Source organism: Somniosus microcephalus, chromosome 9 (genome assembly GCF_052327205.1).
Source record: "Somniosus microcephalus isolate GS21.2 chromosome 9, FLI_Smic_1.0, whole genome shotgun sequence".
NCBI classification, from domain to species: domain Eukaryota; kingdom Metazoa; phylum Chordata; class Chondrichthyes; order Squaliformes; family Somniosidae; genus Somniosus; species Somniosus microcephalus.
The window spans coordinates 43,920,073-43,943,603 of record NC_140995.1 but is presented as its reverse complement, the minus strand read 5'-3'; the positions used below and the strand labels follow the sequence as shown (position 1 = coordinate 43,943,603).

The following is a 23,531-nucleotide window of genomic DNA, read 5'->3' as shown; positions in this document are numbered from 1 at the left end:
GAGCTCCGAGTAGAGCGCTTGTTTTGGGAGTCTCGTATCGGGCATGCGGACAATGTGACCCGTCCATCGGAGCTGATTGAGCGTGGTCAAAGCTTCGATGCTGGGGATGTTGGCCTGAGCAAGAACACTGATGTTGGTGCGCCTATCCTGCCAATGGATTTGCAGGATCTTGCGGAGACAGTGTTAGTGGTACCTCCGCAATGGTCATCTGATAACCAGACAAAAACTCTTCATACAAGTAAAAAGAAAAACTGCAAATGCTGGAAATCTCAAGAAATTGCTGGAAGTGCACTGCGAGTTCATCAACATCTGAAAGAGAACAGACAGATTCATGTTTTAGGTGGAGATCCTTTATGAGATAAAACACTATTGTTCAGTTTTCTACTTGAGGTCGTAGATGTGCCATGGTGTTGGTCTCAGATTAAAAATTTACTAAGGTATCATTGAGGACGTCCGTTTGTGCTAGTCACCCAGGCTCGTTATGTATTTAAATATCATACCAAAAAATGCTCTTGCAACTTATTATATGATCAGATATAAAAATAGATCAGTATTGGAATCATACAGAATATGCAATGTATCAGGCTGTATATAAAGGAAGCACATTAATAATTAGAAATATATCTAATTGTATAAGCGTATCCATCTATATATATAATAAATAGCACAGAAGGAGGCTATTCAGCCTATCATGCTTGTTCCAGCGCTCGCTCGTCAACTGGAGCTATCTACTGTAATCCCATTTCTCTGCCCTTGCTCCATATCCTGCTTCTATTCTTCCTAATCAAGTGCTTATTTAATGTGATTCCAAAGGATTTTGCAATCTCTGCCTCAGCAGTCACTTGTGGTAAAGAATTCCAAGTTCTAAATCCCTCGGAATTGAGAAAATTTAATTCTATTTCCCGTTGTTAGTCATTTGCCAAACATTCATAATTTAGAAAATGTCTGTCAGATCTCCCCTTTAGCCTTCCCCGTTCCTGTGCAAAAAAGCCCAAAGAATATAAATTGTATATATATATATAATTTTCTCTGCATAAACTCTCTTGTCTCACTGTATTAATTCTCCCTCCAGTGTATATAATCTCAGCATTTACCTCATGTCTTTCAGTTATTTCTACATGTATATACACTGCTGATGATCTGACTTGCACCATTTGCTGCTTTTACTGCTTCTGATATAACACATACTAAAAAAGTACTGGGCACAGTTCTGGTCTCCATACTATAAAAAGGACATAGAAGCAGTGGAGAATGTGCAAAAAAAGATTTACAAGGATGGTACCAGAACTGAGAGATTACATGCTTAGCTGCTTTCAAAAGGAAACTAGACGAATGTTATAAATCTCATCATCCTAAAGAAACTACTCATGAAATAACACTGGACGGCCAGCTGGTGGCGCCGTCCAAGGAGTATAAATACTCGGGCGTGGGCCCAGCTTGCCCAGGGACATTTTGTAAGACAAGGAACTAGTGAAGTACAACTAGACCTCCATGTTCTGAAACAAGTTGATTAAAGCCTTGCTTTATACTCAAACCAAGTGCGTAGTGAGTTTTATTACGTCAACGAGTACATGAGAGAAAAGGGAATAGAAAGATATGCTGAAAGGCTGAGATACGGTAGATGGAATGGGAGGAGACTCGTGTGGAATGTAAACACCAGAACAGACTAGTTGGGCTGAATGGCCTGTTTCCGTGCTGTCTATTCTGTGTTCTGTGTACTTTGATGTAATTCGATGTATACACTTGAGAGGACCCTTACAAAAACAGCCACCTCCCTACATTCTAGGAACAAAAAAACTGATAACAAATCTATCATTTGTACATAAATCAAGGGTCAACATTCTAGACAGCACTGACTGGACAAGTTTCGACAGATTTCTTTCTTTACTGGTTGTGGATAGTGATTTGAGTCAATGTGAAAAGCAGAACCTAACCAAACCCAACCCAACCTGACTCAAGTCAACAAATCGAGAACGGTGGCATGTTACTGGACTAGTAATCCAGTAGATGGAGACATGAGTCCCACCATGGCAGCTGTGGAATTTAAATTCAGTTAATTAAATAAATCTGGAATAAAAAGCTAGTATCAATAATAATGACCATGAAACTACCGGATTTCATAAAAACCCATCTGGCTCATTAATGCCCTTTAGGGAAGGAAATCTGCCGTCCTTACCCGGTCTGGCCTATATGTGACTCCAGCCCCACAGCATTGTGGTTGACTCTTAACTGCCCTCTGAAATGGCCCAGCAACCCACTCAAAGGCAATTAAGGATGGGCAATAAATGCTGTCCTTGCCAGCGACGCCCACATCCCGTGAATGAATAAAAAAAACAACTTATATTTATATAGCGCCTTTAATGTAGAAAAATGCCCCAAGGCGCTTCACAGGAGCGTAATCAGATAAATAGACACCAAGCCACACGCAGAGATATTAGGAGCTTAGCGGAAGAGGTAGGTTTTAAGGAGTCTCTTAAAGGAGGAGAAATAGGTTAGAGAGGCGGGGCGGAGAGGTTGAAGGAGTGAACTCCAGAGCTTTGGACCTAGGCAGCTGAAGGCATAGCCGCCAATGGTGGAGCGATGAAAATCAGTGATTCACAAGAGTCCAGAATTGGAGGAGCACAGAGATCTTGGAGGGTTGTAGGGCTGGGGGAGATTACAGAGATAGGGAGAGGCGAGGCCATGGAGGGAGTTGAACATGATGATGGGAATTTAAAATTCAAGGCATTGCCGGACCGGAAGCCAATGTAGGTCAGCGAGCACTGGGGTGGTGGGTGAATGGGTGAACAGGGCTTGGTGCGAGTTATGGTACGCACAGCAGAGTTTTAGATGAGCTCAAGCTTATGGAGGGTGGAAGATGGGAGGCCAGCCAACAAAGCATTGGAATAGTTGAGTCTAGAGATAACAATGGCATGGATGAGGGTTTCAGCAGCAGATGGGTTGAGGAGTGGAGGAGACGGGTGATGTTATGGAGGTGGAAGTAGGCGGTCATAGTGATTAAGAGGATATGGGGTCGGAAGCTCAGCTCGGTCAAATAGAACGCCGAGGTTGCAAACAGTCTCTCAGATAAGGCTCAGGCCTGCTCGCAGACAGAACTGGAAAGAACCCAACTCCGCTGTCGTGACAAGGCCCTATCTGACCCTCCGCTTGGCAGAACCAGACTCAACCCAGCGGGACCTTCTCCAACCCCTCAGGCAGAGTCATGTCTAACTTAACCCTGCTCTGAAGTAGGATCCAGCTCAACCCAACCTTGTTCTCAGGTAATCCTGCACCGAGGCAGGACCTGCTCAGGTCTAGTATGGGATAGAACTAGACCTAACTCAGCTGTGCTCCCAGGCAGAATAGGACCCAACTCAACCTTGTTCTCAGGAAGAATTGGCCCTCATCCACCCCTTGCTCTGAGGTAGGACCTCATCACATCCACTCTCAGATAGAACTGGACCTAACTCAACCATAGTCAGGCACAGTTGGAACCGACCCGACCCTGGTCTCAGGCAGGGCCCAATTTGACCCTGGTCTCAGGCAGAACCTGACTCTACCCGACTCTCTGGCAGGTTTTTTACTTCTCCTAGGAGTTTGCATGGCTGTTGGGGGATGCTGTGTTGGGAGTCATGGAGTGCGTAAGTTGCACCTGGAGATAGACTTGGTGGACCTGCTTGTCTTTTCCTATCTGTCGTTTTCGCATGTTTGTATGCTCAGAAGTGGACCTGACCCAAACCTGCTCTCAGGCAGACCCTGACCAAACCCCACTCTCAGATGGTACAGGGCCTTATCCCACCCTCATCCAGGCAGGAATCAACAGCATCATGCTTTCGCACAGAACATGACCCGACCTTAGCCTCAGGGAGCACGAGAGCTGACAAGAGTCATCTGCACTCTCAGGCAGAATTGGAGCCAACCCAGCCCAACTCTACCTGTAGCAGGACCCAACCCAATCCTGCTCGCAAACAGGACCCAACCTAACCTTGTTCTCAGGCAGGACTGGCCCCCATTCACCTCTTGCTCTGAGGCAGGACCTGATCATATCTACTCTGAGATAGATCTGGACCTAACTCAACCATAGTCAGGTAGAACTCAATCCAAGTCAACCCAACCCTGTGCTCGAGCAAGACCTGACCAAGCTTTGCTTTCAAGCAATACTTGACGCGACCCTGCCGTCAGTTGAAGAATCAGACATTGCGGCACCAGTTGACCTTGCTGGTAGCAACAGCTTGTCTCACTGAAAGGTGCAGCTCTCCATGAAACAAGCCACCAAGACTCTCCAGGCAACATCAACAGGCAACACTGAAAGCAGGCAGTGAGTAGAAACACATTGTAAGGACGATGAAGGATCTCCAAGAGTTGCTTGCAGGCCGGGGAGGACATTGTGTGGCCCGAAAGGTTAAGTAAGGGACAAGTCCAGATAGAAGCCAGCTCCGATATTTAGGATAACTGCGGCGTTGAAACTTGGAACATGTTGGCAGCGCAGTTGGGGGCTGGGAAGATGTGTCTTTTGGACAAGACATTAAACCAAGGCCCTGTCTGCCCTCTCAGGAGGACGCAAAAGATCCCATGGTAATATTTTGAAGAAGAGTAGGGGAGTTCTCCCCGGTGTCCTGACCAATATTTATCCCTCAACCGACGTCACTAAAACCAGATTATCTGGTAATTATCACATTGTGCATAATTAGATGCCACGTTTCCTGCATTACAACAGTGACTACACTTCAAAAGTACTTAATTTGAAGTCAATGGGAATCAGGGGAAAACTCTCCACTGGCTGGAGTCATACCTAGCACAAAGGAATGGTTGTTGGAGGCCAATCATTTCAGCCTCAGGACATCGCTGCAGGAGTTCCTCAGGGCAGTGTCCTAGGCCAAACCATCTTCAGCTGCTTCATCAATGAGCTTCCCTCCCTTGTAAAGTCAGAAGTGAGGATGTTAGCTGATGATTTCACTGTGTTCAGTTCTATTCGCAACTCCTCAGATAATGAAGCAGTCCGTGTCCACATGCCGCAAGACCTGGACGACATTTGAAAGTTCTCTCTCTGAATGCACGTAGCATTCGTAACAAAATAGACAAGTTAATGGCACAAATAACTACATATGGGTATGATCTTGTGGCCATTACAGAAACATGGCTGCAGGGTGACAATGCCTGGGAATTAAACATACCAGGTTATTTAAATATCAGGAAGGACAGGCAGGAAGGAAGGGGAGGTAGGGTGGCTATGTTAATAAAGGAAGGAATCACTGTAATACAGAGAAATGATATTGGGTCAAAAGATTAGGATAATGAAACAGTTTGGGTGGAGGTAAGGAATAATAAGGGGAAAAAAACACTAGTGGGCGTAGTCTATAGGCCTCCGAACAGTTGCAACTCTGTTGGACGGAGTATCAATCAGGAAATAGTTGAGGCTTGTAATAAGGGAACATCTATAATTATGGGGGATTTTAACGATCATATTAATTGGACAAATCAAATTGGGCAGGGCTGCCTTGAGGATGAGTTCATTGAGTGTGTTAGGGATGGGTTTCTTGAGCAGTATGTAACTGAACCGACCAGGGGGCAAGCAACCTTAGATCTGGTCCTGTGTAACGAGACAGGATTAATTAAAATGTCCTAGTAAAGGATCCCCTTGGAATGAGTGACCATAACATGGTTGAATTCCATATTCAATTAGAGGGTGAGAAGGTTGGATCTCAAACAAGCGTGCTAAGCTTGAATAAAGGAGACTATGAAGGTATGAGAGTGGAATTGAGTAGAGTGGATTGGGAAAATAGATTAAAAGGTAAGACGATACATGATCAGTGGTGTACATTTAAGGAGTTATTTTACAACTTCCAAAAAATATATATTCCACTGAGAAGAAAAGGGTGTAAAAGAAAAGACAGCCATCCGTGGTTAAGTAAAGAAATTAAGGATAGTATTCGACCAAAAACAAGGGCATATAAGGTAGCCAAATCTAGTGGGAGGATAGAGGATTGGGAAAACTTTAAAAGACAGCAAAAAATAACAAAAAGTTTGATTAAGAAAGGGAAGATAGATTATGAAAGTAAATTAGCAAAAAATATAAAAATAGATAGGAAGAGTTTTTATAGTTATATAAAAAGAAAAAGGGTGGCTAAAGTTAATGTTGGTCCCTTAGAGGATGGGACCGGGAAATTAATGGTGGGAAATATGGAGATGGCAAAAACACTGAATGAATATTTTGTATCAGTCTTTACAGTAGAGGACACTAAGAATATCCCAACACTGGACAAACAGGGGGCTATAGGGGGGGAGGAGCTAAACACGATCAAAATCACTAAGGAACTGGTACTCGGTAAAATAATGGGACTCAAGGCGGATAAATCACCTGGACCTGATGGCTTACATCCTAGGGTCTTGAGGGAAGTGGCGGTAGGGATTGTGGATGCATTGGTAATAATTTTCCAAAACTCGCTGGACTCAGCAAAGGTCCCGGCAGACTGGAAAACTGCTAATGTAACACCCTTATTTAAAAAGGGCAGTAGACAGAAGGCTGGAAACTATATGTTAGCCTAACATCTGTGGTAGGTAAAATTTTGGAGTCCATTATTAAGGAGACAGTAACAGGACATTTGGATAATCATAATTTAATAGGACAAAGTCAGCATGGTTTTATGAAGGGAAGTCATGTTTGACAAATTTGCTGGAGTTCTTTGAGGAAGTAACATATAGGGTGGATAAATGGGAACCAGTGGACGTAGTGTATTTAGACTTCCAAAAGGCATTTGACAAGGTGCCACACAAAAGATTATTGCTTAAGATAAAAAATCACGGGATTGGGGGTAATATTCTGGCATGGATAGAGGATTGGCTATCTAACAGAAGGCAGAGAGTTGGGATAAATGGTTCATTCTCAGACTGGCAATCAGTAACTAGTGGTGTTCCGCAGGGGTCAGTGCTGGGTCCCCAACTCTTTACAATCTATATTAACGATTTGGAGGAGGGGACCGAGTGTAACATATCAAAGTTTGCAGATGATACTAAGATGGGAGGGAAAGTAGTGAGTGAGGAGGACATAAAAAACCTGCAAGGGGACATAGACAGGCTAAGTGGGCAGAGATTTGGCAGATGGAATACAATACTGGAAAGTGTGAGGTTATGCACTTTGGCAGGAAAAATCGTAGAGCAAGTTATTATCTTAATGGCAAGAAACTGGAAAGTACTGAAGTACAAAGGGATCTGGGGGTCCTGGTGCACGAAACTCAAAAGGTTAGTATGCAGGTGCAGCAAGTGATTAAGAAGGCCAATGGAATGTTGGCTTTCATTGCTAGGGGGATAGAATATAAAAATAGGGAGGTATTGCTTCAGTTGTACAAGGTATTGGTGAGACCGCACCTGGAATACTGCATACAGTTTTGGTGTCCATACTTAAGAAAAGACATACTTGCTCTTGAGTCAGTACAAAGAAGGTTCACTCGGTTAATCCCGAGGATGAGGGGATGGACATATGAGGAGAGGTTGAGTAGATTGGGACTCTACTCATTGGAGTTCAGAAGAATGAGAGGCGATCTTATTGAAACATATAAGATAGTGAAGGGGTTGGATCGGGTGGATGCGGGGAGGATGTTCCCGATGATGGGTGAAACTAGAACTAGGGGGCATAGTCTTAGAATAAGGGGCTGCTCTTTCAAAACTGAGATGAGGAGGAACTACTTCACTCAGAGGGTGGTAGGTCCATGGAATATGCTGCCCCAAAAAGCTGTAGAAGCTACATCATTACATAAATTTAAAACAGAAATAGACAGTTTCCTAGAAGTAAAGGGAATTAAGGGTTACGGGGAGCGGGCAGGAATTTAGACATGAGTCTAGGTTCGGATCGGACATAGCACTGTGGGTAGCGGAGCGGGCCCAGGGGCCGTGTAGCCTGATCCTGCTGCTATTTCGTGTGTCTAATTCTGTTAGATTCAGGAGATGGTTCTGTGATAGTAGATTGGCGGTTAGGATCAGATCAGCCATGATCTTATTGAATGGCGGAGCAGGCTCGAGGGGCCGATTGGCCTACTCCTGCTCCTATTTCTTATGTTCTTATGTTCTTATCAGGCTTGGGCTGATAAGTGGCACGTAACATTCGTGCCACACAAGTGCCAGGCAATGACTATCTCCAACAAGAGAGCGTCTAACCACCGCTCCTTGGCATTCAACTGCATTACCATCACCGAATCCCCCAACATCAACACCTGGGGGTCACCATTGACCAGAAAGTTAATTGGACCAGCCACATAAATATTGTGGCTACAAGAGCAAGTCAGAGGCTGGGTATTCTGCGGTAACTATCTCACCTCCTGACTCCCCAAAGCCTTTCCACCATCTACAAGGCACAATTCAGGAGTGTGATAGAATACTCTCCACTTGCCTGGATGAGTGCAGCTCCAACAACACTCAAGAAGTTCAACACCATCCAGGACAAAGCAGCCCACATGATTGGCACTCCATCTACCACCTTAAACATTCACTCCCTCCACCACCAGCACACCGTGGCTGCAGTGTATATCATCTACAAGATGCACTGCAGCAACTCGTCAAGACTTCTTCGATAGCATCTCCCAAACCCGCGACCTCTACCACCTAGAAGAACAAGAACAGCGGGCACATGGGAACACCATCACCTCCAAGTTCCCCTCCAAGTCACATACCATCCTGACTTGGAAATATATCGCCATTCCTTCATAGTTGCTGGGTCAAAATCCTGGAACTCCATCCCTAACAGCACTATGGGAGTACCTTCACCACGCGGACTGCAGCGGTTCAAGAAGGTGGCTCACCATCACCTTCTCAAGGGCAATTAGGGATGGCCAATAAATGCTGGCCTTGCCAGCGACGACCACATCCCAGGAACAAATAAAAACAAAATTAGCATTGAAGCACTTTGGGACATCCCAAGGTCATGAAAGGCACATCGAACAGTGCAGCAGTTACTGCACTGTGAATGTCAGCCTAGATTTTGTGCTCAAGTCTCTAAAGAGGGACTTGAACCCATGACCTTCTGACTGAGCCATGCTCCAATCGTTTGAAGCAAGAACTAAGTCATGAAATTTACCTCATGTTTTCTTCAGAAACCAAATACATATAGATAAAAACCCTTAGCAGGATTACATCTGAGGGTTGTGGACACTTTAAAACTGAATAGAAACAGATTAACATTAAGCTGCAGGGAAAATTAGAATTGTGAGAAAGACTGTAAAAATATATCCCGAGTGTAATTTGAATTTGTTGTCCATTGTGACCTTTCTACATAACCAGATCCCACCAATTTATTAAAAATCAGCTTCCTACAGAGTAAAGCACAAACACATCCAGTGCAAACTCTTCAAGATTCAATCCATGGAGGCTGCACTTCTGCATAGATCATTCGAGTGCCGCAGCTTTCTAAATTGTGCCGTCTTTTGTATGAAAGCTCCTTTAATAATGTATTTTTTTCCATGGACCTTTTATATTTATGTTCCGGCTTCAAAGCATGGGTGATTTTTATTGTGCCTTCCACATAATGGAACCATTATTTCACAGCTCGTTTTTTAATTTATTTCTTAACTACAGTCTTATATCCTTTGGTGAACTGGCATATCGTTAACAAATACTACCTATAACTGTGCAACTAAAGGAACGATCCCCTTGACAACAACAACTTGCATTTATATAGTGCCTTTAACGTAGTAAAACGCCCCAAGCCGTTTCACAGGAGCATTACCAGACAAAATTGGACACCAAGTCACATAAGGAGATATTAGGACAGGTGACTAAATACTTGGTCAAAGAGGTAGGTTTTAAGGAGCGTCTTGAAGGAGAAGAGAGAGGTAGAGAGGCAGAGAGAATTCCAGAGCATAAGGCCTAGATAGCTAAAGGCATAACCACTGATGGTGGAGTGATGAGAACTGGGGATGTGCAAGAGACCAGAAATGCAGGAGTGCAGAGATCTCGGAGGGTTGTAGGGCTGAAGGAAGTACAGAGATAGGGCAGGGTGAGGCCATGGAGGGATTTGTAAACAAGGATGAGAATTTTAAAATCGAGGCGTTGCCAGATCAGGAGCCAGTGTCGGTCAGCGAGCACAGGGGTGATGGGTGAATGGGACTTGGTGTGAGCTGGTATACAGGCAGCAGAGTTTTGGATGAGCTCAAGATAATTGTGACTTACTGCGAGCCAGTTTCAGCCTGTGCAATCTACCTACTCTTGGACCATTGCCTGCTCCGCCCTCCAACACCCCCTCCTCCCTTGTCTGTGTGTGTTTTTGCTTTGAAATCTTTAATGTGTTTTATCCTCTTGAATCTTTGCCTCTTTTGTTTCTGGCAGGTTGGACAGGAACACAATGCCAGGTGGACATCAACGAATGCCAACCAAAGCCTTGCGTCCATGGCATTTGTTTCCAGAATACTCCCCGCCCAGGCTACACCTGCTTCTGCAGCCCAGGATTCGTGGTGAGTCACTGAGCCCCAAATGTCCCCATGCAATACAATGACTCTGTTCATCAGCCTTCTTGCTTTCAACTTTGTAAATCACAAAATTGGCAAACAGATGAGTTGGAGCCTTCCCTGCGGTTTGTGCAACAGCTAGGACCATCCAGTTAGAAAGAAAGAAAGAAAGAACTTGCATTTATATAGCACCTTTCATGACCTGAGGATGTCCCAAAGCGCTTCACGGCCAATGAAGTACTTTTGAACTATCGTCACTGTTGTAATATAGGAAACGCGGCAACCAATTTGTGCACAGCAAGGTCCCACAAACAACAATGTGACGATGACCAGATAATCTGTTTTAGTGATGTTGGGTGAGGGCTGTTTGCCAGGAGACTGGGGAGAACTCCCCTGCCCTTTTTCCAAATAATGCCATGAAATGTTTTACATCCACCTGAGAGAGCAGACGGGGCCTCGGTTTAACATCTCATCCAAAACACGGCACCTCTGACAGTGCAGCACTCCCTCAGTACTGCACTGGTTAACTGTTCAATCAAATGTACAAAACACCATTGTAATTTATATCATGATTTAGAACGTCAAGAGCTATCTCTTTTTAATATTAACGACTTTCTACATAGCTCCCTATGTTAAAGGCATGTTTTGCCGCAGTGAATGATCACTGGTGCTGAGTAAAAATGACAGCGACCTGAATTTTCTAACCTGGGGTGGTTGCAGCCTGTTGCTTTCAAGCAACTTAATTTGAGGAGGTCAGACTCAATAGCAGAGGTGAACATTTGGCTCAGATTTGCATTAGACGCCTGAGCTGCTCGTCAAACAGTGTCAACTACACTTTTACAAGGTGATTAGACTGAGATGATTAAAGCCCAGTTGATGCCAGTGAGTTTAGCCAAGTTTCATATGATGAGATTTTGGTTTGTTTTTTTCCTTTGTCTTTTCTTCTTGCCAGGCATCGCACTCTTCCCCCTAATACAAGTATTTTAGCAATGACTTACGTGGGCTTAGTGCTTACAACCATACAAAGGACACACACGGTTGCAAAGATGACATACGCTGTGTTACCTGGCCTGAGACACATCAGCAACAATAGCAGTACAGTAGCACAGAGTGCAAAGAAAACCTATCTAGGCTTCCTTCGTCTGTTTGCTGGAATGTTCACGAGTGTGGACATCGGGTATGGTCAAGATCCGGTTGGGTTATGGTGCCTCCCACAGTCAAATAACCAACACTTGGTGCCTTGTCTTGACACACGAGGGCCAATTTTCACCTATAGCTGTCTCGGCTTAGAGCTTAGTGTGCCGGCAGAAAATAATGGCCCAGAATTTGCTGCCAAAATAATGGCGAGTTTAATGCAGTCACCGTGATTAACGTGCCAATCATCCAACAACTTGTAGCGAGGAAAAGATACACCGAGAGTTGCGAATCATCACAAGTTGCTGGACAATTTGCGCCGCTCTGTCTCGCCTTCAACTTCCCCGTGAGTTTCATGAAATTGCTGTATTTATAACATTAATTGCCCACTAAACTCGCCGCAGAAAGTTGTCTAGTAATAGCGTAAGTACCCTTTTAAGGACATGATAATTGTTAATGCAATGCCACGCAACCTCTCCAGCCCAGAAAGGGAACAATTTAAACAGTGGAGTCTCATTCCTACAGGTTGTAAATTGATCTTAGAGATAAAAAACATTTTAAACGTATTTTTTAAAAAAAGATTACTTTTCCTTTCTGTCTCTTTTTTTCTCTCTCTGAGCGCAATCTTTCTTTCCCTCTCTTTATTTCTCTTTCAGTACCTGATGTGACTCAAATTCATCCTATTTGCTTCCCCGTCGTTCCTCTATTTATTTCTCAATCCTTAAATCTCATTGTTTAAGGAGATAGACTCATTGTTCACTAAGGTCCCAGATGCCCTATTGCCCTCGCAGCGCCGTTATCAGCTCACACTTCCAGCAACTTGCAGGGCAAAATACTTCTGAGCTGAATGGTGCAGGGAAAAGTCTAACTAACGGGGCATGGCGTGAAATGCCCCACTCCAACAAATTCTGAGCCATTGGCAGTTTGACTTCACGTGGCTCCCTGTGATTTCCTGTCCATTGTGGTCCGAATTGCTGACCCATGCTCCCAGCATGCAAAGCTCCGCGCCAAGAGCGCTCAGCATCAAAATGGATCCCCATGAAGAATAATCACTGGCGGAAGGTACTGAATGATGATGAACATCTGTTGGCCCATCCTACAAAATGCCCAACTGCCCCTAGGAGAGAAGGAAGAAATACTAGAAAACAATTTGAAAGAAAACTTTCAGGTGAAGTTGCTTTGCACAGTGTCTGTTGTTTGAGGCATGCATCTGATTGTCTCCCTTTATATAATAGTGTCCTTATCTACACCATAGTGACTTTAAATCACATCAAGCAAGTTGAAAAGATTACATTTTCATGTTATTAAAAGCCTTTACCCTACGAACATCATATTTAGACACAAATATAATATTTATTAATCCTCTTCAAAAGGCCATAAAGCTTGACTACAGGGATTATTGAGGCCTCTTAGTGTACGTCATACACCAATAGTTTAGAAAATATCATCTGAAATTAAAATAGCCTTAGCTAATCCCACAAAATTTGTTAAGCCGGGAATTTGAGTCACTATAATCAAAAGTGCTCAGGTTCATAAAAAGATAACCCAGCAGTTGAAATGTCGTGGTGTTTTTAAAGCTGTATCACTGTATTATTCAAGCTGTGCTAGTTTAATATTTACGCTGAACTTATCTTGCCATATTTCAAAGTTTAAAACAAAAAGGTTACAGTCAGTAAGTAGGTGCAGATCAGAAGAGTCTGAGTAAAAAATATTGAATAAACCTTTACAATTGTACGGATCTACTGCTTAAGTTCCTTGGAGCTGTTTTGTGGGACACTGCAGAATAACTGCTAAGATGCAAAGATAAACTGGAAATCTGAGATAAAAGCAGAAATTATTGAAAGAACACAGCAGATCTGCCAGCATCTGAAAAGAGAAAAAAAAGTTCTGTTACTTGTGGCGAATGTTAATATACTTTATTCTATGGTTCAGATCTATAGGGACCCATACATTACAGTATTTCTGCAGACAGATTTTTTATTGTGTATGCGAATGCAAGACTGAGACTGATTTAAACATTAATGACCCTTGTCTGTGATGCTTCTAAGTCGATCTCAGCCAAGTCTGTGGTGTGGGCCTCAGTTGGTCTCAGTGCCACTGAGCTTGGGAGGGCAAACACCTGCCAGAGTTCGTCACCCTAATCACATTCCACTGCTGGTCCGCGTCCATGTGTCGATGTCAGATGAGGCAGTATTGGGCTCCACTGTGATGCCCCTCACGGTTAAATAGTCGGTGGATGCTCACTATCTGAAAAATTACTACTTACCGATGGTATTAGAAGGTGGGTGAGACAGTCAGTACTTTCCGCAGAAGAGAAGGGAGAGAGAGAATTGGAATGAATCATAGAATCATAGAATCTTACAGCACAGAAGGAGGCCATTCTGCCCATCGTGCCTGTGCTGGCTCTTTGAAAGATCTAGCCAATTAGTCCCACTCCCCCTGCTCTTTCCCCATCGCCTGCAATTTTTCCCCTTCAAGTATTTATCCAACTCCCTTTATAAAATTAACTATTAAATCTGCTTCCATCACCCTTTCAGGCAGGGTGTGGAGATGCCGGTGTTGGACTGGGGTGGACAAATGTAAGAAGTCACACAACACCAGGTTATAGTCCAACAGCTTTATTTGAAATCACAAGCTTTCGGAGCGCTCCGAAAGCTTGTGATTTCAAATAAAGCTGTTGGACTATAACCTGGTGTTGTGTGACTTCTTACCTTTCAGGCAGCACATTCCAGATCATAACAACTCACTGCATAAAAAAACTCTTCTCATCTCACCTCTGGTTCTTTTGCCAATTACCTTAAATCTGTGTCCTCTGGTTCCTGACCCTTCTGCCACTGGATATAGTCTCTCCTTATTCACTTTATCAAAACCCTACATGATTTTACATAGAAACATAGAAGATAGGAGCAGGAGTAGGCCATTCGGCCCCTCGAGCCTGCTCCGCCATTCAATGAGATCATGGCTGATCATCCAAATTCAATACCCTGTCCCTGCCTTCTCCCCATATCACTTGATCCCTTTAGCCTTAAGAAATATATCCAACTCTTTCTTGAATATACTTAATGAACTGGCCTCCACCGCCCTCTGTGGCAGAGAATTCCACAGGTTCACCACTCTCTGGGTGAAGAAATTCCTCCTCATTTCAGTCCTAAATGGCTTACCCCTTATCCTTAGACCATGACCCCTGGTTCTGGACTCCCCGGCCATCAGAAACATCCTTCCTGCATCTAGTCTGTCCAGGCCTGACAGAATTTTATAGGTTTCGATGAGATCCCCTCTCAATCTTCTAAACTCCAGTGAGTATAAGCCCAATCGACACAATCTCTCCTCATACGTCATTCCTGCCATCCCAGGTATCAGCCTGGTGAATCTTCGCTGCACTCCTTCCATGGCAAGAACGTCCTTCCTCAGGTAAGGCGACCAAAACTGCACACAATACTCAAGGTGCAGTCTCACCAAGGCCCTGTACAACTGCAGCAAGACATCCTTGTTCTTGTACTCGAACCCTCTTGCTACGAAGGCCAACATACCATTTGCCTTCTTAACCGCCTGCTGCACCTGCATGCTTACCTTCAGCGACTGGTGCACAAGAACACCCAGGTCTCTTTGCACTTCCCCTTCTCCCAATCTATTGCCATTCAAATAATAATCTGCCTTCCTGTTTTTGCCACCAAAGTGGATAACCTCACATTTATCCACATTATAGTGCATTTGCCATGTTTCTGCCCAATCACCCAACCTGTCCAAATCGTACTGGAGTTTCACGACATCCTCCTCACAGCATACCCTCCCACCCAGCTTTGTGTCGTCTGCAAATTTGGAGATATTACATCCAATTCCCTCGTCCAGATCATTAATATATATTGTGAACAGCTGGGGTCCTAGGACCGATCATTGCGGTACCCCACTAGTCACTGCCTGCCACTCGGAAAACGACCCGTTTATTCCAACTCTTTGCTTTCTGTCCGCCAACCAGTTCTCTATCCAAGTCAATACCTTGCCCCCAATCCCATGTGCCTTAATTTTGCACGCTAATCTCTTATGCGGGACCTTATCGAAAGCCTTCTGAAAGTCCAAATACACCACATCCACTGGTTCTCCCTTATCTATTTTACCAGTTACATCCTCAAAAAATTCCAGTAGATTAGTCAAGCATGATTTACCTTTTGTAAATCCATGTTGACTTTGTCCGATCCAGTCACTGCTTTCCAAGTGCTCTGCTATTACATCTTTTATAATGGGCTCTAGCATTTTCCCCACTACCGATGTCAAGCTTACCGGTCTATAATTCCCCGCCTTTTCTCGACCACCTTTTTTGAATAGTGGGGTAACATTAGCTACCCGCCAATCCATGGGTACCGTTCCAGAGTCTATCGAGTTCTGGAAGATGACCAGCAATGCATCTACTATTTCTAGGGCCACTTCCTTAAGTACCCTGGGATGTAGATTATCAGGCCCTGGGGATTTATCGGCCTTCAGTCCCATCAATTTTCCTAACACCATTTCCCTACAAATACTAATTTCTTTCAGTTCCACCCTTTCATCAGACCCTATGTTCCCCGGCATCTCTGGGAGGTTATTTGTGCCCTCTTTTGTGAAGACAGAACCAAAATATGTATTTAGTTGGTCTGCCATTTCTTTGTTCCCCATTATAAATTCCCCCGATTCTGACTGCAAGGGACCTACGCTTGACTTCACCAATCTTTTTCTCTTCACATATCTATAAAAGCTTTTACAGTCAGTTTTTATGTTCCCTGCTAGCTTACTCTCACATTCTATTTTCCCTTTCTTAATTCATCCCTTTGTCCTCCTTTGTTGAATCCTAAACTGCTCCCAATCCTCAGGATTATTGCTTTTTCTGGCCAATTTATATGCCCTCTCCTTGGACCTTATGCTATCCCTAATTTCCCTTGTTAGCCACGGTTGGGTCACCTTTTTTGTTTTATTTTTATGCCAAACTGGGATGAACAAACTCTGTAGTTCATCCATTCAGTCTTTGAATGTTTGCCATTGCCTATCCACCGTCAACCCTTTGAGTGCCATTCCCCAATCAACCCTACCCAACTCGCTCCTCAGACCATCGTAGTTTCCTTTATTTAAATTGAGGACCCTAGTCTCCGAGTCAACTACTTCATTCTCCATCTTAATGAAGAATTCGATCATATTATGATCGCTCCGACCCAAGGGGCCTCGTACAACAAGATTGCTAATTAATCCTTCCTCGTTACATAATACCCAGTCTAAGATGGCCTGATCTCTGGTTGGTTCCTCGACATATTGGTCCAGGAAACCATCCTGTAAACACTCCAGGAATTCCTCCTCCACAGTATTGTTACTAATTTGGTTGGCCCAATCTATATGTAGATTAAAGTCACCCATGATGACTGCTGTGCCCTTATTGCACGCTTCTCTAATTTCCCTTTTAATGCCATCCCCAACTTACGCCTTACTGTTTGGAGGTCTATAAACCACTCCCACTAACGTTTTTTTCCCCTTAGTATTTCTCAATTCTACCCATACAGATTCCACCTCATCAGAGCTGATATCCTTCCTTACAATTGTGTTAATCCCTTCTTTAACCAGTAATGCTACCCCACCTCCCTTTCCTTTTTGCCTATCTTTCCTGAACATCGAATACCCCTGGATGTTGAGTTCCCAGTCCTGGCCTTTCTTGAGCCACGTTTCCGTAATCCCAACCAAATCGTATTTGTTTACTTCTATTTGCGCAGCCAATTCATCCACCTTATTACAAATGCTCCTCGCATTAAGACACAAAGCCTTCAGGCTTGTTTTTTTAACGCTCTCAGAATTATTATTTACTGTGGCCATATTTGATTTAAACCGTTGATTTCTCTGACTGCCACTTTTGTTTTTCTCCTTCCTATCTTTTGCTTTTATCCTTGTTTCCCTTTCCTCTGTCTCCCTGCTCAGGTTCCCAACCCCCTGCCATTTTAGTTTAAACCGTCCCCCACAGCACTAGCAAACACTCCCCCTAGGACATCGGTTCCAGCCCTGCCCAGGTGCAAACTGTCCGATTTGAACTGGTCCCACCTCCCCCAGAACCGGTTCCAATGTCCCAGGAACTTGAATCCCTCCCCCTGGCACCATTCCTCTAGCCACGTATTCATCTGAAGTATCCTTCTATTTCTACTCTGACTAGCACTTGGCACTGGTAGCAATCCTGAGATTACTACCTTTGAGGTCCTGTTTTTTAATTTATCTCCTAACTCCCTATATTCCACTTTTAGGACCTCTCCCGCTTTTTACCTATATCGTTGGTGCCTATATGCACCACGACAACTGGCTGTTCACCCTCCCCTTCCAAGATGTTCTGCAGCCGCTCGCTGACATCCTTGACCCTTGCACCAGGGAGGCAACACACCATCCTGGAGTCTCGTTTGCGGCCGCAGAAACACCTATCTATTCCCCTTACAATTGAATCCCCTATTACTATAGCTCTACCCCTCTTTTTCCTCCCATTCTGTGCAGCAGAGCTACCCCTTTATTAAATCTCCCCTTAACCTTCTCTGCTCTATGAACAATGAGCAAAAATAATAATGTAAATCACAATGCTACAAAATATTGCAAAATTTAACCTCAGAATAGGAACCAGCAAAGCAACTAGTTGTCCCATGAGGAACTGGTGGTGGTGCTACCCACTGCCAAGGCTCCAACAGCTCATGAGTATCCTCATCAATCTTTGGACATGACACATCAGTCATGAATCAAATGTCAGAAACAATTTGTGAGCTTCTCAAAAGAAAGAGCTTCCATTCATACAGCACTTGATCAAGTCCTCAGGACATCCCAAAACATTTCATGTCCAGTGAATTACTGTTGATTTATTTCAGAAAATAACATTTTGTGATACAGTATATGAGTACTTTGAGATATGATATGGTCAGTGTCGCATTCTTGGCAGGAACAGGTGACTTTGGACCTATGGTTCCCAAAGCTCTCCACCACTGGGGTTTCCCATGTGTCATGTCTGAGTCTGTTGTAGACTAATAGATAGAGATTGATTGCTATGATTAGTCAACAACTCCATTATTGTTGTATCAAGCAGCTACCAGGATGGTAGAAGGCAAACTAGATCGACAGTCTTAGAATCATAGGGGGAAAAATTTGGTTGCTTTGTGCCTCCAGTTAGCACGGGGCGCAAAGCAACTAGGGCCCAGGCACGGCGCCGCCAATGCCTCCTGCGAAATTCAGCGGGAGGTTAGCGACGGCGGTAACTGTTAGCGCCCCATGGCGATGATGTCATCACCATTCGCAGCACCCTGGCCACGATCTTTGGTAGCTCCCCCTGACTAACCACTGGACGCTATGTCCGACGGGGTCAGGGGGGGCCTACCTGTGGCGAAGTGCGGGGCGGCCATTTTTGTTGCTTGCCGCCTGCCAGCATCTGCCTCCGCTCTTGTCCCCGGCCTCCTGACTCGTCCCCCCACGGAGTGCTGGCTGCATTCCATGAGCCCGGCACTTCTCTTGAGTGTCGGGCTCTTTTGCCAGCACTCCCGATTCCCAGGGGCCCAGCTGGGTCCCGGGTCGTGCTGCGCAAGGCCCCTCCCCTTTAAGAAGGGAAGGAAGACCCGCAATACCGCGGCGCAACGTGCCGCAGCGCCATATAGCATCGCAATATTCCCTCGCAGCACCCCAAGAGGGAGGCGGGGCGCTACCACTCAATTTCGGGAACGAGGTGCTAATTTTTCCGGGGCGCTCGACGTTAGCGCCCCAAAGGGGGCGCGTCTCAATTTTTCACCCATAGAATCATAGAAATTTACAGCACAGAAGGAGGCCATTTGGTCCATCATGTCTGTGCCGGCCGAAAAAGAGCTATCCAGCCTAATCCCACTTTCCAGCTCTTGGTCCGTAGCCTTGTAAGTTATGGCACTTCATGTGCGTATCCAAATACTTATTAAATACGGTGATAGTTTCTGCCTCTACCACCCTTTCAGGTAGTGAGTTCCAGACTCCCACTGCCCTCTGGGTAAAATACATTCTCCTCAACTCCCCTTTAATCCTTCTACCAGTTACTTTAAATTTATGCCCCCTGGTTATTGACCTCTCTGCTAAGAGAAATAGGTCCTTCCTATCCACTCTATCTAGCCCCCTCATAATTTTATACACCTCAATTAAATCTCCCCTCAGCCTCCTCTGTTCCAAAGAAAACAACCCCAGCCTAGCCAATCTTTCCTCATCGCTAAAATTCTCCAGTCCTGGCAACATCCTCGTAAATCTCCTCTGTACCCTCTCTAGTGCAATCTCATCTTTCCTGTAATATGTTGACCAGAACTGTACACAGTAATCTAACTGTGGCCTAACTAGTGTTTTATACAGTTCTAGCATAACCTCCCTGCTCTTATATTCTATGCTTCGGCTAATAAAGGAAAGTATCGCGTATGCCTTCTTAACTGCCTTATCCACCTGTCCTGCTACCTTCAGAGATCTGTGGACATGCACTCCAAGGTCCCTCTGTTCCTGTACACTTCTCAGTATCCTACCATTTATTGTGTATTTCTTGCCTTGTTAGCCCTCTCCAAATGCTTTACTGCACACTTCACTGGGTAGTATTCCATTTGCCATTTTTCTGTCCACCTGACCATTGATATCTTCCTGCAGTCTGCAGCTTTTTTCCTCATTATCAACTACATGGCCAATTTTTGTATCATCTGCAAACTTCTTAATCATGCCCCCTACATTGAAGTCTAAAGCATTGATATATACCACAAAAAGCAAGGGACCTAGTACTGAGCCTTGCGAAACCCCACTGGAAACAGCCTTTCGGTCACAAAAACATCCATCAACCATTACCCTTTGCTTCCTGCCACTGAGCCTTTGGATCCAACTTGCCACTTTCCCTTGGATCCCATGGGCTTTTACTTTTCTGACCAGTCTGCCATGTGGGATCTTGTCAAAAGCTTTGCTAAAATCCATGTAGTCACATCAAATGCACCAGCCTCATCGACCCTCCTCTGAGTCAAAAGGTTGTGGGCTCAAGTACCAGTCTAGACACTTGCAGTATATAATCTAGGCTGACACTTCAGTGCAGTACTGAGGGAGTGTTGCACTGTTGGAGATGCCATCTTTCAGATGAGACGTTAAACTGAGGCCCAAACTAAACTCAGGTGGATGTAAAAGATCCCATGGCACTATCGGAAGAAGAGCAGGGGCGCTCTCCCTGATGTCCTATCCAACATTTATCCCTCAAACAACATCACTAAAACAGATTATCTAGTCATTATCACATTGCTTAGACCTTGCTATACACAAATTGACTGCTGCGTTTGCTACATTACATCAGTGACTATACTTCAAAAAGTACTTAATTGACTGTAAAGCACTTTAGGACGTCCTGAGATTGTGAAAGGCGCTATGTAAATTCAAGTCTTTCGTTCTTATTGCACTATTTGAAGTAGAACACGTAGTTTTCTAGGAATCCTGGGCAACATTTTCTCTCAATCAAAAATAGTTCAACAGATCATTCGTCTCATTTACTGCTTGTGGAATCTAGCTGTGCACAAAGTGGCAGCCATCTTTGCCTAAGTCAGATCAGTGACTGCACTTCATAGGAACATATAAATTGTTGGACAAAAAAGACCTCTGTCAGGTCACCCCCTCAGCCATCTCTTTTTTAGAGAAAAGAGCCCCAGCATTTGGAATGCTCTGGCCTGTGCCATCAACCCAAAGGTGTGGGCAAACAACCACTCAGTAGTGTTAAAGATGGAATCCATGTCTCTGAGCAAGGAAATATCAGTTGAAGTGCAATAACAATGAGAGCTTGACAGTGAAGGTGAATTCTGATAGCACGCTCAGACATCTCAGACAAGTGGGAAAGGGACCCAGAGTGATTCATGTTGTAGTTGTATTCCTCTAAGGAAATGCACTACAGGGCTCATCATCGCTCGGTATAATTTCTACATCTAACCCTTATAAACCAAGTTGCATAAACTTGGCTTGTATTCGCCTGAGTATAGGAATTTGAAGGATGATCTGATCGCGGTGTTTAAATGTTAAAAGGATTTGATAGGGTAAATATGTAGAAAGTATCTCCTCTGGTGGGGGAATCAAGAACAAGGGGACATTATCTTAAAAGTAGAGCCGGGCAATTCAGGAGCGAAATCAGAAGCAGCTTTTCACACACAGGGAAGCAGAAATCTGGAACTCTCTCCCCCAAAAGGCTATGGATGTTGAGGGGTCAATTGGAGTTTTCAAGACTGAGATTGATAGATTGCTGTCAGGTAAGGGTATCAAGGGATGTGCAGCAAAGGCGGGAAAATGGGAGTTGAGGTGCAGATCAGCCATGATCTCATTGAATGACGGAACAAGCCCGAGGGGCTGAATGGCCAACTCCTGTACCTGTTATTAAACCACTTGCCCCATCTGTTATAGAACTATCGAATAGTACAGCACAGAAGGAGGCCGTTTGGCTCATCGATTCTACGCCAGCTCTTTCGAGGAGCAATCCAATTAATCCCACTCCCCAGCTCTTTCCCCATATTACTGCAGTTTTTTCCTTTTTCCCCTTTAAGTATTTATCCAATTCCCTTTTGAAAGCTACGACTGAACCTGTTTCCTCCTCCTTATAAGGGAATACATTCTAAATCATTACCGCTCATTGCGTAAAAAAGCCTTTCCTCTTGTCACCTCTGGTTCTTTTGTCCATCACCCTAAATCTGTGCCCTCTGGTTATCGACCGTCCAGCCATTGGAAAGTTTCTCTTTATTTACTCTATCTAAGCCCATCATGGTTTTAAACACCTCTATCAAATCTCCTCTTAATCTTCTATGCTCTAAGGAGAATAACCCCAGCTTCTCCAGTCTATCTACTTAACTAATCCCTCATCCCTTCTGTACCCTCTCCAAAGCCTCCATGTCCTTCCTAAAGTTTGGTGCCCAGAATTGGACACAGTACTCCAGCTGGGGCTGAAATAATGTTTTATAAAGGTTTAGCATAACTTCCTGGCTTTTGTACTCTGCCTCTATTTATAAAGCCCAGGATCCCATATGCTTTATTAACTGCTTTGTTAACCTGTCGGCCACCTTCAAAGATTTGTGCACAAGCACCCCCAGGTCTCTCTGTTCTTGCACCCCCTTTAAGATTGTACTATTTTGTTTGTATTGTCTCTCCTCATTCTTCTGCCATGTGTCTGCCCATTCCATCAGTCTGTCTATGTCCTCTTGAAGTCTATTACTACCTTCCTCACTGTTTATACACTTCCAAGTTTCGTGGCATTTGCAAGTTTTGAAATTGTGCCCCTCTAACAGGTTGACAGGGTTTTGCTTACCTCCAATACAATGTGCTTTTGTATCATGTGCCATCAGAGTGCCTGTACCTTAATTTTCACCCATGATGAAGGCTGCAAAGAAATAACTACAAAAAATCTCAGTATTTTCGTTACCTTGCGAGCCGGGGCAGCCGTGAATTCTGCTGAGTTATTTTTCCCTGCAGCTTCCCAGAGTAGTGACATCAGCCAATGTGTGTAAACTTTCCTCAAGGGATTCAGGGATGTATAATCAGCACTGTGAGCTGTGGTGTACTCATTTACTCCTTAGGTACCCAGGGAACAAAGGTTAAATTTCAAAAACGTGAGCTTGGGGAGATGCAGTATAACCACAAAATAATCTGTTATGAGTTTTTAAACTGCTCTGGAAAATTTGCTCAGGTAGGATGATAGAACAAAAAAGGATTATAAGCCGCTGGGCATAGACCCTGGGGAAATATCTCCATCCTAACACACCAAGTAATGAAAGAAGCGTTAGGAAATAGTTCTAGTCAGGGACCAGAGTGAGGCATACCATAACACAGTGTACTGTTTTGCTTTATAACTACTGAATGAGCTGCATATTCCTACAATTTTATTAATATAATCATTCTCTTGAACTCCAAACCTGGCCCTATCTAACCAATACTTAATCCTCCCTCCTGCTCTGTTCAACCTTGGTGCAGGGTCAGCTCCCACAATGTCAGTTTGGCTCAGTGAGTCAA

General features: G+C 44.2%; 1 protein-coding gene across 11 annotated transcripts in view; it reads left to right on the top strand.

Annotated features, from left to right (window-relative positions):
- The window catches only part of LOC147112361 (protein eyes shut homolog), a 2,879,641-nt gene that overhangs the window by 2,586,914 nt on the left and 269,196 nt on the right, over positions 1-23,531 (top strand). For all 11 annotated transcript variants that reach the window (XM_085996555.1, XM_085996552.1, XM_085996547.1 and 8 more), the window contains one exon: positions 10,294-10,418. In XM_085996555.1, coding sequence (XP_085852681.1) covers positions 10,294-10,418 — 125 coding nt within the window. The remainder of the gene's footprint in view (positions 1-10,293; positions 10,419-23,531) is intronic.